General features: G+C 40.4%; 1 protein-coding gene across 1 annotated transcript; it reads right to left on the bottom strand.

Moving 5' to 3' along the window:
• Nucleotides 1-349: 349 nt before the first annotated feature.
• Nucleotides 350-15,514, bottom strand: nacc1b (nucleus accumbens associated 1, BEN and BTB (POZ) domain containing b). The gene is made up of 5 exons (XM_052101804.1): nt 15,293-15,514; nt 6,922-7,910; nt 5,153-5,438; nt 4,146-4,243; nt 350-2,218 (listed from the first exon to the last, which is right to left on the bottom strand). Exons 2-5 carry the CDS (start codon nt 7,883-7,885, stop codon nt 1,926-1,928), a joined length of 1,641 nt encoding a protein of 546 aa, XP_051957764.1. The 5' UTR covers nt 7,886-7,910; nt 15,293-15,514; the 3' UTR covers nt 350-1,925.
• Between the last annotated feature and the right edge of the window lie 482 nt (nt 15,515-15,996).

The following is a 15,996-nucleotide window of genomic DNA, read 5'->3' as shown; positions in this document are numbered from 1 at the left end:
TGGTGTTCTTTTTATTTTCGTGAAGTTATAAGGGAAAATGCAGCATATAAGCAGCACCATCATAATTGTCAAAGTGATTTTATCACACTAAAATCATGTTAACACATATTGTTTACATCTTGTGGCTAAACAAATGCTGTCCATTATGCTTAACTTGTATTGAACCCGAACCATTCCTTTAATAGGCCAATATTTGGCCATTTTTAGATTATCTGCAAATACCCATGTCTGATTGACACTAGGTCGCATGATCACTTCTGCTGCTAGTTTCAAAATCTACCAACAGCTGTGTCAATGGATAGTGCACATTTTCTGTTTTCAAATATTTTTCAAACCACTTTGCATGAATATTTCATCAGTGGTATTATAAATTGGCGTTATATCAGCCAATTGGCCACCCTGCTATCGGTATAATCTATTCAAAAAACATATAAGTTGATCACAACTCACAACTGCTCCTTTATGGTGCTTCAAGAACTTCTTCTGAATCCCGACACACAAAACCATCAAGACAAACGCTTAAAAAAACTTTTCAAAAACATACAAAACAGCATCCACTCTCAGAGCGGTCTTTGGTGGTTTAGAACCACTGTAGCCGCGGCGCTGATGCCCGTTCAGTGCCAGTTTCTAATACTGCACTCCACACACTTCATCAGAGCGTTTAGATGCCAAAATGCGCCACGCAGCAGCATGCACCCCAAACGTGCCATGGGTGCATGAAGCAGTCAGCTGTAAAATACCGTGCAGCCACGACATACACACAGGTGCCAGTCCTGATCTACTATAAGCACATAATAAGAAACTAGAAATGCCTTAAAGGGATAGTTCACCCAAAAAATGTCATCATTTACCCCTGTGTTGTTCTAAACCTGTTAACTTGGAACATGGAACACATGGAACACAAAAGAAGATGTTAGACAGAATGTTATCCTCAGTCACCATTCACTTTCATTGTATGGAAAAAGATGTAATCAACGTGACTGAGGTTAACATTCTGCCGAACGTCTCCTATTGTGTTTCCGCAGACGAAAGAGAAGTCGTACAGGTTTGGGACTACATGAAGTTGATTAAATGATGACTGATGATATTTAAGCTAGTGGTTTAGACATTTGATATCATGTTTGGGAGCTTCTTGGGATTAATCAACCTCAAATGGCATTAAACCTTGGTAATATACCAAAATAAAATATCTAAAATGATTCTTGGACTTTGCTAATGCAAAAGTGTATATATATATTTTTCTCCTTCAATTTTTCAAGTGAACATTTTCTCAGTTCATTAATTCAAAGGGTGAGAATCTAGCAGAGACCCCTCTGTGTCAAAACCCAATAGTAGTTTCAAATATAACAATCATCCTTAACAAAACGCCTCTATTGGGATACTTGGCAAGCCAAAAAAGGTGCATACTTTGCAAAAAAAAACATTAAAACTACAAGCAATTACAAATGCAATTCAAATAAAAAACATTTAAAAGATAAAAGAAAACAAAATGTCTTTCTTCTGTTCTTGGGAAATTGGGTAAAGAGAGGAAATGGGGGTCCAGAGACCAGATATACATCAACAGATGAATACAATCTTATGTCCAGCAACATTAACTTTCTGGATTCTCCAAGAAGATACATTCAAAATTAGACCCCCATTTCCCATTCGGCCCAATGTTCCCAAAGGGGCCCTCCTCTTTGGGAATGTGTTTCTGCTGTATGGAGAGGAAGGGCCACTCTGAAGACAACAAGCAAAGACTCTCAGAAATCTCCTGAAGTGGGATTCAACAACCACACACCATTTCTTCTCCACTCTCCTCCCTTTTACAAGAGGACATCAACGGCCACGGTGTCACCATGAATCACGGGAAAAGATGGGAGGATTGGAGGGTAAAGGATAGCTGGTGGCGTCACCATGGTAGTGTTACTCACTAAAACAAACTGCTACCATCCCCCGCTCGCCCCTTGCAGGGCATCCGTCGACGACTGGCCAGATTCAGAGGCCGTACCACCCTCCAGAGATCCTGTTTCAAAGGAAGGCTCCGCCTCCAAGCCGTCAGACTCCATTTTGGCGGCGTCCGGAAGGAAGTTGGCATAGGAATCGCTTTCTGCAATCAGCAGTTTCAATTTGGGGATCCAGCTCTTGCGTACCACGCGTCGTGCGTTAGTGCACATGTCTGCAGCGATTGCATTCATTTCGCTCTCTTTGAAACTAGGAGCAAAGTTTTGGCAGTAAACTGGAGATAGAGAGGAAAGAAAATACAAATCGTTGTCAAACCAACATAATCCAAATATAATCCAGCTATTAACATATAATGCATATATACATACATAGCATCACCTTATATGTATGCTGTGAACTTTAGGCAACTGGTAAAGTGCCGATAACTTTATCCATGTCAACAGTCGCTTTATGAGTATTTAAAAGGTCATTTGTGTAATAGTGTTCGACCAAAACAAGTTTTTAAATGGTCGATACAGATATCTAGAGAGCATGCAGATTAGCATAATACAAATTAACAACAGCAAACAACATTTCTGAACACTTTTTCGCTCAATCGAAAAATGGCCGAATATTGACCGATTAATCGGCCCTGCCGATATATGGTTTATCACTAATGTGTAATATTTTCAAAGTTAAAATTACACCCAAACACCCAAATACACTACAGCATCATGTAATTTGATCCGTTGCCATGACAACACTATTTAATATATCAAAAATCCCTTCACAATTTTACATCAGCAGTGTCTTGACATTATTCTAAAAACGTATGAAGGGTTTTCGGATATAAATAACGGGACTATTTCAAAGTCTGTTGTAAGTGCCACACTTCCTGCTGCCAGTTGGTGGCGCTATGACCGTGACTCGCAATAGCGAGATTTGAGACACTTCCTGTTCCCCATTTTTTTGCCATTTTTTGGATGTCTTGGCATAATGTTGCCTAAATTTGGTGAGTCACATGAATCCCCTAAGAGGAGTATTTAAAAGTTCAGAGCCTGCAATTTTCAAACAAAATCCAAATTCAATCCAAAATGGCCAACTTCCTGTCGGGCGGAGCTAAAGACAGTCATTTTGAAAGTTGTCCGGCTTCATGAGAACAATATATCTACCAAGTTTGGTGACTGTAGGTGAAACTGACCCCACCACTTTAGTCACCTCAGATGGGAGTTTCAGACAAATAAAAGGCCCAACTGGATGCTTTCCATGCCGACATTGTTTAGCGTATCGGAATGTAAAAAGGTTAATACATTTGTGAATCATTCTTCAAAAGAAAGAATTCAAAATGAATTGTTACAATCCAAGTGTAAGTGGATTTTATGATTGGATACGGTTCATCCATAGGGTCTGAATGATGAGTTTAATTGAGTTTAATCATGTTTTCTTTAATTCTATTTAGTTGTTTTGCTCTCCAGATGATGGTGACTGTGCCGATATGTGATATGGGCTTTTGAATCATACGATGTGTTTGTATTAAACTAATTGATCACGTGTGTGTTGATAACTGAACTAAGACGAACACTGAAGAAGGCCCGGTGGGACCGAAACGTTGGTGTCTTTTTTAATATGCACGAAGCAGTTTGCACATTTTTGTATATTAATAACCATGCATTAGTCCATTAACTATGGATTTATCTCCCCTAAGCATACACCAAATTAGTAGGGTTTTATATATTTAATCAGATCAAATTTTGTATTATTATTCACCAGATGATGTTGGAGGCACACTGCATGTGCCGAAGGGGCTCACACTTTTCTGTGCATGCCTTCGCTTGCATGATCATCTCATCAAAATAACTAAATATACATCAAAGATAGAATATTGGAGTGCGTAAATACTGTCAATTACAACAGATATAGATAGAGGATACAGCCAGGCTTTGCCCCCTTAGAATTTCCTTGTGCCTCCCCACCGTCAGACAGTGAAATGACAAAGGACCCTCCCAGTCAAATGAAGAGAGAATCTATAGCCCACCCTAAATGTCAAAATGGCCCCTCAAAGATCACATCAAAGTTCCATCAAGTCTTTGGGGCGAGTTTCAGGAAATTCGGTTTGGTGACGCTAGTGGCGCAGAAATTATGCATCTCATCAAACCCCTTTGGGTTTGTAGTATGTTGCTGTTTTGTATGTAAACAAATCCTTAATTGGCACAATAACTTACACTTAACAGCGTGAAGAACTCGACTGTCCAGTGGTTTGCGGTTGGGGTCGTTTGTGGAGGACCGAATGCCGGTCCCACAGCTGTTTGCCAGAGTGCTTCTACAGGAAGAGGAGAAAACAGTTCGGACACTTTCAGAACACATTAAAATGATCAAGTGTCCTGCAAGTCAGTTCAAGTACTAAGCCACAAAATCGTTTTTTTGTGGTTGAAAAATGTCCTCTACTAATTTGATAAAAGAAATAACACACATACACCCTCGACAATAAATATATTCCACCCTTCTAGAGCCTAATCAATTCTTTCATTTCCAATAATATCTTAAATTAACTTTATTAACTTGTATCAAAGATGTCGTCAACTCTTCATTTACAGAGCGCAACTGTTTGGTCCCAGAAGTCAAAATCTCCATTTGCAAATTGGTTTTTCACGATAACTTCTAGAGCTTTAAAGACAGATCTACTGTGAATTTGAGGTTGTTAATCGATGGTATATGCTTCTCTTAACGCTATCAGTTATTTGTTTTAAAAAGACGTTTACTAGCCATGATCCTCAAGAGAAAGATCCACCAATCGGAGAATCGCGGCTAACAAACCGCAGCAAAAGAGCTCTGCAGGGACCGCCCACGTTCCACGTTGCACTGCCTTCACTCTCATTGTATATATCCAATTATTTTACATAACTTAATGTATTATAAGCTACTTTAAAATCAAGTTTTATAGTTTTTAATTAGATTGCATCGTTCGCATTTCTTCACGGGATTGTCGTTCATTCCCTCGTGAAAGACGTCAAGTCTTTTTGTCTGATTTTCAAATAATTATTCGCGCTTCCAATCAAAGATTGCAATGGCGTCATTCACCTCGGAGCTGGTTGGTTTGGTTCATGGCTTACAGCTCTTTATTGAAGAATTGTTTTTAAATCCCTATGGGGAAAAATACTTCCGTAACAAAGATGGCTGAAAAAGGGCACTGTTGCGCTCCATTCCCACCAGGTTTGGCATCTTAACTCACCGGTCAAAAAAGGCAGCGAGGAGCCGCCTGAGCAGTACTTTGTGGCGTGTGCCCGCACTAACGTGGCAGTTCATCAGCTGAGTGCGTGACATGAAGACGCTGGTGCCCGTTACTAGCTCCAGTTTCTCAGCAGGGTCACCTTCTTCGTAGAGTTTAGGATGGCAGCGGTTTCCGATCTGCGCAATGAGCTCAGTGGGAAGAGAGGCCAGTTCTTGCCGCACTCGAACTCCCCTTCCTCTTGATTCAACAGTGAGGTGGTCTGGTAGGGATTCAACTCGTTCATTGGCTAAACCAGGAATACAAAGAGAAGAGATATTTTGAGTATTGCATCAGCCTACTTGAAACAAATACTGTATTTTCTTTGGTTTCATGTCTGTGTAAGGGATTCCTCAGTACATACATTTACAGTACATGCACATTTATAAATCGAGCTACAGTGAGCTTTTATGTATTTGAGCTAGAGTACACATTACCCACCATTTATAATTTTGGGATATAGTGAGACACTTACAATGGAAGTCAATGGGGTTAATCCGTAAAGGTTAAAAAACTCACTGTTTTAAAAGTATAGCTACAAGATTTCACATTTTAAACCTTTAAACCATTTCTGCCTTTAAACCCGCCAAAAATTGGCCCCATTGACTTTCATTGTAAGTGCCTCATTTCTGCTTCCTTTTTAAAGAATTGTAAATGGTTTCTAAAACAAATGTCAGGTCTGTATCTAGAGATGCAAGGGTGCGCCTTATGCAATTCAAGATTTTACATCGATTCAATTGGACCCCCTATAGATTGCATAGGCTTGGTCTTAAAGACACACCCACCTGCTGGCGATGCCAATCAGAAGATGGAGACACAACCCATGGTTTTTTGGGGGTGTGTTAAGATCCAGGAATTTTGGTTGAGGGTTCAGAGTTTTGCATGTGACGTTTTGGGCACTCGGGTTTCATTTTGCCCCAGACTATGTGTTTTAGGCAATGGGATGGTTATTAACATAGGGAATAAACATATATAAAATTGGGTCCTAACCAATGTTATGATCGCCAGACAAGTGATTTTAAGGGGTTGGAAGTCAGTTGGAGCGCCCCCATTTCAGGAGTGGTGCTCAGAGATGGGGAGGGTGGCAGCTTTCGAAGAAGGCTCATATAGAAGACGGGGGAATTTGGATTTGTTTGTTGGGAAATGGGGCAGATACTTGGCGTTCAAGGACTGTATTCCCCCATTTGCCAAAATCAGACTGGTACAAATTTAACTCTGACTAAAGCATTTACAAGACATTTTAAAGAGACTAATTATTGTTTTTGTCCTACTGAAATATAACTTTTAAAGAGCTTGTAAACGTACAGAGTGCTCGATACTTGGTTCAATGACCTTTCCACAATGTCACTGTGTTATAAAGTTTACTGCTACATTGTGTAACTTGAAACTGGCTGGTGAATGCCAATTTTACCAGCCATGTGAGTTTTTTTTTATTAATCTTTATTTAGAAACCCATTGTTTATGGACATGAAAGTAGGATTGCTTTAGTTAGAGTCTCAGTTAACTTGCTATTCACAATGTCATTTTTTTCCAGTTCACCTATAACCCCAATGTCATTGCATTACATAGCATAGAATAGTAGTGTTTACAGCCACATATTTGGAACAATGCATTGACAAAATAGTCAAGAATTCGACTTTGACTTCAAAATTACCCATTGCGCCATAAGTGGCCAATTTGGCTGGAGTGTATCAATCAAAAAGCAATTTTTGATTACCCCATCCCCATCTCACCTGTTGCCCCTACATTCAGCATGCTGTACATGGTGTACATGTTACATATCTGTCTGTACTGCTCTTCTGCCATTTCATCTGCAATCTCCTCCTCTTCATCATCATCGTGGTAAGAGATTGGCGAGTCACTGGTGTAGACGCTTGGGGTGCCTGGGCTGGTGCCCTCTGGAGTGCAGCTGCTGTTGTTGTTGTTATTATTGCTGTTAGTGGTAACGCTTCCAGCCAATTGAGTTGCACTTTGAGGCGGTGCCCCTCCCACTCCCCGTGCCGCCTCCTGTGAATAGCGGGCTGCTTTCCTCATTCCTCCCCCTCCACCTGATCCTCCACCTCCTTCACGGCTCCCCCCTTCCCAGAGGCGCTTTGCGACTGGAGTGCAAACCACCGAATATGACGATGCATCTTGTTGGGGCTGCTGGACCTGAGGTTGCTGCTCGGTCTTCATCCTTGACACCAGCGAAAGAGGTGTGAGGCAGGAGGCAGGTCGAGCTGCCGCCGTGGCAACCACACACCCGGTTTGAGTAACAGGGCTCTGGGGTTCCGAAGGAGGTGTTTCTTCCGTGTGAAAACCCTGCGAGTCACAGCTTGGTGAGCTGACCTTTAGGAAGAACTCGGTGCCTTTTTCCATAATCTGCTGGATCTGTAGGAATCCTGCCGTGTACATTAGGAGAAACTGATCTCCCAAGTTCATACTAAGTCGGCCAGTGTAGCAGAAGGAAAGGATCTGCTGGAAGCTCTGAGGTTGGACCGCTGGTGGCAACTCCACGACAGAACCCTTGATTCCAGAGTTGAACAAATCTCGAAAGTAGGAGCTGCTGGCAGCCAGCACTGCCCGGTGGGCCTTAAATGTGTGCCCCTTCACCACCACTGACACGTCACAGTACAGACCCTGAAGACGCTGCTCATTGAGACGCTCCAAAACATTGTTGCCAAAGTTGGGAATCGCCATTTGCAGCATCTGAGCCATATCGCAATGCCCAGAACTACAGGGTCTGTGGAAATACAAAACAAACAAATCCCTTGATATTAAGCTTTAATTATAGAATTATTAGACCTTATTATTTCATATAATCCTGAACAATGGGTAGGTCTGCATGGAATCATAATTCCACAGAAAGCACTGAAGACTTCCACGAAAATCCCCCGTATTATTTTGCCAGTGCTTTCAACTATCTATAATAGTTTAGTGCTCTCAGTTCTGCTTAACACATTTTACCATATTTAAATCCATTCCTAAGAATTTCAAGGATCTTCCCATCACAACAAAGCTTAAAAATTGTGCAAATGTATTCATATTAATAACTTGCTAATCAGAAGTAATTACTAACTTAAGAAGTAATTAGTAACTTGCTAATCAGAAGTAATTAACATAACTACAGTATGTTGGTGCCAATGGCCAATAACTGATTATTGAATGTTAAAAAATTGTCTTAATCTTTCCTTACTGTAACGGGTAAAGACATAGAGGAGTCCAAATGAGTAAAATCCCAAATGCGTGTTTGTTGTGCAACCAAAATTCCATAATAGCCCAAAAAGGTTGGGATTTGGAGTATCACGCGGGACTTTTAATTATAAACAAGCCTGAAATGGACCGGGGACTCTTATTTTGAAGTGTCTGTGCTTCCAACTCACACAAACACACATGGGAAACAAAACACGCAGTCAAACAATCATCTATAATGTATTAAAATAGAATCGCTATAAACTAAACATTGTCAAATGGGCTAATAAACACCGTATGAGCCGTAATTGACATACAATAGATCATCAGAAATTGCTTGTCTATTGTAATATGTGTCTTTTTATAACATTTCGTATTATTAGTCTATAAACAGTGATGGTAACAGAGACTTGGCTCCCTTACAATGCTCTTTAAGTAAATATTCACGTAAACTATATGTTCGCCACTTAAAGGGTTTTGGCCACAGAGGAACACGGAAGTATAATAATAAAGAAATAACGCAACTCTCCGCGTTGATTTCTGCTGATAACGATAGTTCCAAAAAACAACTATCGGTACTGATTAATCGGTCGACCTCTAGTAATTATTATGATGTGTAAGATTGTTCGAAATCTTATACCGTCAAAAACTCGTATGACTTTCTTTCTTCTGCGGAAAGAATCAAACATATTTTCATCCATGTTTGATGTGTTTACACCTACAGTAAACAATGCAAGTCACTGGGGTTCAAAACTTCCAAGCTCCAAAAAGGACATAAAGGCATCATAAAAGTAATCCAGCGGTTACATCCAAATCTTCTAAAGCGATATGATCGGTTTTAGGTGAGAAACAGACCAAAATGTAACTCCTTTTTTACTATAAATCTTGACATCTACAGCCTTGGTGCGTTCGTGAGAGAAGCTGCGTTACACTTTGGGTTTATGTCATATAATATGAGCTTAAAGTGTTATCAGGCTTGCACTGAATGGATATAAGCACATCATATACAGTATCCTTGGGTGTCACTTTGACACTAGACTACTCAAAGATGATTTCAAACTACGTATTCCTTACAGCCTCAAAAATGGCTCGCATCATCACACAGACACACACACACATATTGGCAGAATATTATCTACTCCAATAAAAGCATGCAGACACACTGGCACTCTCTGTTCTAACTCCAAGGTCAGAGCATGCATTCTTACAAACAACATCCTATGACCATTAATTTCATAACAAGGTAACAGAAAATGCATACATGCTACACTGGAAATCAGACAATGAACAAATGCAATAAAATACAGTACAAATTCTTGATATGACCGATATAAACGCATGCCTCGGGCCATCACAAGTTTATTTACCAGTCATGCACAACTTATAATCTTAAAATCTACTCTTTTTAAAAATAATACAGAGTTACTAACTGGCCAGTTACCTTTGTGTGCATACATAGTAACTTGTGTTCAGTTAATCTGCTTATATGAAAAAACAAACTATATGACTGAACCAAGAGTCTTCATTAGAACAAAATCAACCATATAAACGGTGTAAACAAACATGCAAACGGTGAAACCATGCAAGCTCATTAATTATGCAAGCCTTGGGCATGCTGGGAATATCCATTTTTGATAATTGAATTTATATGTAAAAATCACTGTACTAAGAATAACTGCATTATGAATGTTCTTCAATATGTTAGCTATTTAATAATTCATTTAGTGATTTAATTATCATTTACTCCATTTAAAAATCAAAGTGCAAATCAATGGAAAGATGCAACTTGACTTCTCTAGGGAAGACTTACAGCCTCTGTTTCCCTCTTATGACTCTGTAAATGGCCTTGAAGGAGATGTGTGTGTGTGTGTGTGTGTGTGTGTGTGTGTGTGTGTGTGTGTGTGTGTGTTGATGCTAAAAGGATGATATAATGTTTTAATAAGGTCAGAGACAGGAAGAGCCTGGTGTCCAAAAAAAAGGCAGATGATATATGTGTGTTAATTAGTGCTGGAAATAAGATGAAACATATGTATGTGGGTGGACACACAACTCTCCATTTTATAGGAATGTGTGTAACCTACGACTGTAATAAGAGAAATAATTTATTATACTAATCAGAAATGAATGTTAGTTAGTCAATATGAAATATGTAACCATATGACGTGATTACAGTGTGTTTTATGCATATAAAATGAAATAGTCATGCTTTTGCCATCATTGAAGCAAGTTGGGGTCAAGGGTGACCAGCTAGAAGGGAGACGACGAAGACGAATCTAGGGAGGCATAAGACGATTTCATTGGATGACGAGGCCATCACTCAAAGAGATAAGGGGAACAGAAACCGTATAATAAATGCATGATTCTGAAGAGTCATTTTAGATGCTCCATGGACCATCTTGGCTTTGTTACTCTGTAATAAAAGTCTATTTTTGGAATCAGAACTTTACGCCTCCGAGAAATCTATGATTCGAATATGCTTCGATTGCTGGTGTGGGGAATCTGCCAGGACAGGAACACCAGCTTCAAAAAGTTCAATTACTTCTATCCCAGTTTAATATGCAGAGTCAACAATAAGTAAGCCATTAATAGGTTTATTTTCTCGAAAACAGTGTCTCTGTGGCACTATGAAAATTGTGGAGTGGTGGTGGTGGCGTAGTGGGCTAAAGCACATAACTGGTAATCAGAAGGTTGCTGGTTGGATCCCCACAGCCACCACCATTGCGTCCTTGAGCAAGGCACTTAACTCCAGGTTGCTCCGGGGGGATTGTCCCTGTAATAAGTGTACTGTAAGTCGCTTTGGATAAAAGCATAAATGTAAATGTAAATGTCAAATTAGTGCATTTGTTTTGAGAGACCTGCTTACTCGCACAAACAACGTTACTCAACTAATGGAGTGATTTGGTGGCGGGACAATTCCGAGACGAGCGTATTCTGAAAGCAGTTGAGCACATCAAACGCATCAAACATGGTGGATAATTCATAATGTGGATTATTGCTTTTATTTTAAAAGTACTTCAAATGCCGAAAAAACTAAGCAACCTGCAGAAACATCTAAATCTTTCTTTTCCCATAATCATTTACCAAATATAGCCTACTTTGAACCAGTTAAATAAAGACATTTACATTCCTATGACCAGCTTCGTTTTATATAAAAAGGTCTATTGACTCTGCCATTTATAATGAATTAGATGAGTGAGCTACTTTTATAAATACAGTGCATTGCACTTCATTCAAACCTGTCAAAGACCACAATAAGGAATGCAAACAAAGTCTCAAACTCAGTTTAAACATGACAAGACTTTAACATACAAAAGGACTAAAGAAGCAAAATGCATGTACGGCATGGATAAGTAAGTGCTCCTCAGATCCAGTATGATTTCTAAAACAAAGTCTGCTGCGTGCCGACATGTCACAACATGCAAAAGGCACCAATCAAAACCCTCATGGTGAGTAGTGTGTGCGTGAAAAAGCCATTAATTATCGGCTTTAAAATATCAGTCTAATTTCTTATCGGACTGATAACCGTAAACGTAAATTCCCATTTATCGGGGACCTGGGTATCTCAGCGAGTATTGACGCTGACTATCACCCCTGGAGTCACAAGTTTGAATCCAGGGTGTGCTGAGTGACTCTAGCCAGGTCTCCTGAGCAACCAAATTGGCCCGGTTGCTAGGGAGGGTAGAGTCACATGGGGTAACCTCCTTGTAGTCGTGATTAGGGGTTCTCGCTCTCAATGGGGCGTGTGGTGAGTTGTGGGTGGATCGTGGAGAGTAGCATGAGCCTCCACATGCTGTGAGTCTCTGCGGTGTCATGCACAACAAGTTTACGTGATAAGATGCGCGGATTGAATATCTAGGCAACTGAGACTCGTCCTCCGCCACCCGGATTGAGGTGAGTAACTGCCTCATACATGAGGACCTAGTGGGAAATAGGCATTCCAAATTGGGAGAAAAAGGGGATTAAAAAATGTATTTGCATTTATCGGCCAATACCGATATGGTCGGCGATATATTGTGCATCCCTAACTTGTATTATTTATTAATCGGAAACTATGTTACCTTAACAATCCCTTACCATCAACGGTTATGCCGTCAGACCAATATTTCGGCTTTACAGATTAATCTGTGCCGATAGTTGCTTTTTGGAACAATTGGTTATGTTTTATTATTATTAATATTATTATTATTCCTCATTAATAAACTGGTGAAATATATATATATATATATATATATATATATATATATATATATATATATATATATATATATTATACATACACAAAACTCTGCATTGTAACAGAGGCAATCTCTGTCATTTCAAAATAAGAGTCCCCGGTATATTTCGGGCTTGTTTACTTTATAAGTCCCACTTTATACAACAAATCTTAGTTTTCTAGTTATTATTGGGATTTTGGTGGCACAATAAAATTGCTTTTAGGATTTTAATCTATTTTCAAGCCCTTCATAGTAAGGAAAAACATTAAATGTTTTTATCGTTCTATAAATTGATTTTAAAAACTATTGGCCGGATAATCTTTTATTTGGCTTTTGCACCACCGTAGTTATCGGCAAAATCCACAATCGGTTGATCTTTAATCATAAGGATTGTTTTGTTTAGCAACAAAAGCCAATTCCAGGGACTAGAGCTGGGCAATATGACGATAAATATACATATATATATATATATATATCGTGGCGACAATATAAAGTGTCAAGATGTTGTTATATTGTGTATTTTGCGATATGTAAATATCCATGTGAGCAGCGTGAGCTTATTTATCAGTGGGCAGGGCTTCACATGAGCTTTATAGCCCTTTTCCACAGGCATGGTTCGGGTTCCTGGGCCGATGCAAATTCTTGAACTGTTCCACACATTTCCACCGCAGAAAAGGCAGTTCTAGGGGGCGAAAACCTGGTTCGACACCGGTCCCAAAAGCTTGCTGGGCTCTATGCGGGAACCAATTGCATCGGGACGGAGGGCGGGATAATGTTTCGTAATCATGGTAAAGTTTTCCAAAACAACAACAGTAGCTACCTACTGCAGCAAGGAGTACTTCTTCGCTCTATAACAACATTAAAAACTCGTAAACTAATTGAAAAACACTTAAGGGAGTACAGGGACCATAAGAAGGACATACGCAAAAGCACCAGTGGACGGAGCAAAGATGTTTTGGACTCCAGCCTGCTAACTAACCAGGGCATTGAATTCAATAACGCTAGTGAAGCAAATTTAATGACCTTCATCGTGCGTTTGGCGCTTTAAAAGCACTAAATATTCTCTCATCTGGCACGCAAATGTTTCACGTGAATGTGGCGCGTGCTATCTCTGGAGCTCCAAATTGCACGCGAATCCAGCAGACGGTCCGATATTTGCGCTCCAGAGACGGGAGAGCTCAGAGTGGGATCACTTGCACTACTCAATCATAACAAGGAGCTTGTTATTAAAACAGGTGGGACATCTGAGGTTGCACGACGATAATCACTCATAATACAAGCAATCTCTTGTACCACCTCAAAATTATCCAAGCAAAAGAGGGGGGCACTGCCCCCCCTTCTAGAACCGCCCCTGCTCTGTACAATTATGCTGTCAAAGAGCAGATCATAGTTACAAACCCTTTACTTTTATGAAAAGCATAATTTTAACATCAGTCAACCTATATAACACAAACTTAATTTAAATAAACAACAAATATGCAAATATATTTTTTTTAAAACCCATGTCTATTAGTATCATCTTCTTGTCAATAGTTTAAAAGGGTTAAAGCTAGTTTTTTTTAGCAACTAGCAATCACATTATAAAGAAATAGATCAATATTGATAACATGATGCTTTTATACTTGGTCTAAAAGGAGTAACCTAGTATTTATGATTATTGATTCGGGAGCACTGCAGAGAACGTGCCGCGTTAAAAATGCTTTTGTTCCGTTATAAAAAAAAAAAACAGGTTTATTTAACAGCATAAAGATGATAAATTGTCAATAGTTTTAAATCTCACGCAAATAGTCGGTCCGCTGTGACGCCGGTGCCTCTGTGATCTGGACGGCCGCGTTGGAGCTGCGGTGGCCGGTGAGAGTGTGTGCCCGCACCGCTGCCCAGCAAGACACGAGCTCCGGGTTGGCACGGGCCCAGGGGGGCAAAAAATAAAAAGTAGGAAATTGAAATACCCGATTGCCTTATTTTCACATTTGATGCGACAACACATGAGCTAAAAGTGAATCCTGTCTCCAAAATAGTCCGACGGATGAATTATTTAGAAGCCCACATCCGTTTCTTTTGCCCCCTCGGTGCCAATGCAATGAAATGTCGGGTTGAGTTACATTCCACGGCCTGCACACACCGGGATATCTAAGCCAAAAACGCTCTGATTCGCCCAGCAACACACACACAAGCATGCATTTTTATTTATATTTTATTCTCCCACCGCAGACGTGCAAATCGCGTGCAAACATGCTTCTTAAGAAGTGTTCGTATTTGTATGCACGCGGTGCAATCAACGCAGTGGATTTTACATAAAATATTCAGTGGTTAAATTCTACACCGTTTTGGGGAGAGGAGGTGGGACTCGGCTCCATCTTTCCCCGACATCAACAGGTCATCCCGGGACAAATGCAGCAACTGCGGGACTGATCCGCGAGACAAGACACCATTAACCGCTTACGCGATGCACGTGATCTCACTGATCCCGTATCAATACAGACGTCCAGAAACACGTGCAACCACTGCCAATGACATTATGCATGGCTAAAAAGTTGAGAAATAAGTGAGGATGCATGCAACATAAAGTGAGCTCTAATCAGCGAGTCTTTTAAGTGGTTAAAAGTTTTGCAAGCCCATCCCCCATCTAAAGCAATCGCACACCTTCACAAAAACAATTACCCCCCACTGCAACCCCCGTGAGTGCTCCTTGACCCTCGTGCATGCATGAAACACTCACCCCTCGCTTGCAATCTGCAGGAAAGTGTTCAAACGGAGAAGACTCTTCTCTTTCTCTCTGTCGATCTGTCGTTATTGGCAGCCATTCATTGTAAATACACAAGCAGAGAACAGAATTATCGAGGGGTGCATCATTTTGACCCCGTTTGGGACGCAGGTAGAGCACAGAGTCACCGATCACGGACAGACAGAAGGCAGTAAATTAACATTACCCAGTCTGAAGCGCCATTCAGCGTCAATGCATGCGTCTATTGCACTCCGCGTGCGCGCTCTGCTGATCTTGTGCACGAGACTATCGTGGTCTAGACTCTGGCACAGACAGGTGAACCCCTAGAGTGGTCTGGGTGCTACGTGCACAGCATGCCAACTCAGCTATGCATGGCAGGCACACTGGGAAAATGTGTCCATCATGGGCGATTCTAGGATTTAAGTCTTAGGGGGGCTCAGCCCCCAATGACACTATTAGATGTGCACATTTCATGTATTTTACTCTTTCTTCATTCTGATACCCGAGTTTATGAGATGGGAGGAGTAATTCCGATAGCACGTGAAGGCAGCATTATACTTCATTAAAATGAGCGTGTCTAATAAGAGCATTTTAACCATCATAAGCCAGACCCACAAATTATGCATATCATTTAGTGAACTGCTGTGCATGAGCATCAAGGTATACAAAAAAGACAACATTATAAGCCTAAAAGTAAT

This window comes from Xyrauchen texanus, chromosome 32 (assembly GCF_025860055.1).
Source record: "Xyrauchen texanus isolate HMW12.3.18 chromosome 32, RBS_HiC_50CHRs, whole genome shotgun sequence".
Taxonomy (NCBI): Eukaryota; Metazoa; Chordata; class Actinopteri; order Cypriniformes; family Catostomidae; genus Xyrauchen; species Xyrauchen texanus.
This window is presented reverse-complemented; position numbering and strand designations above follow the sequence as displayed.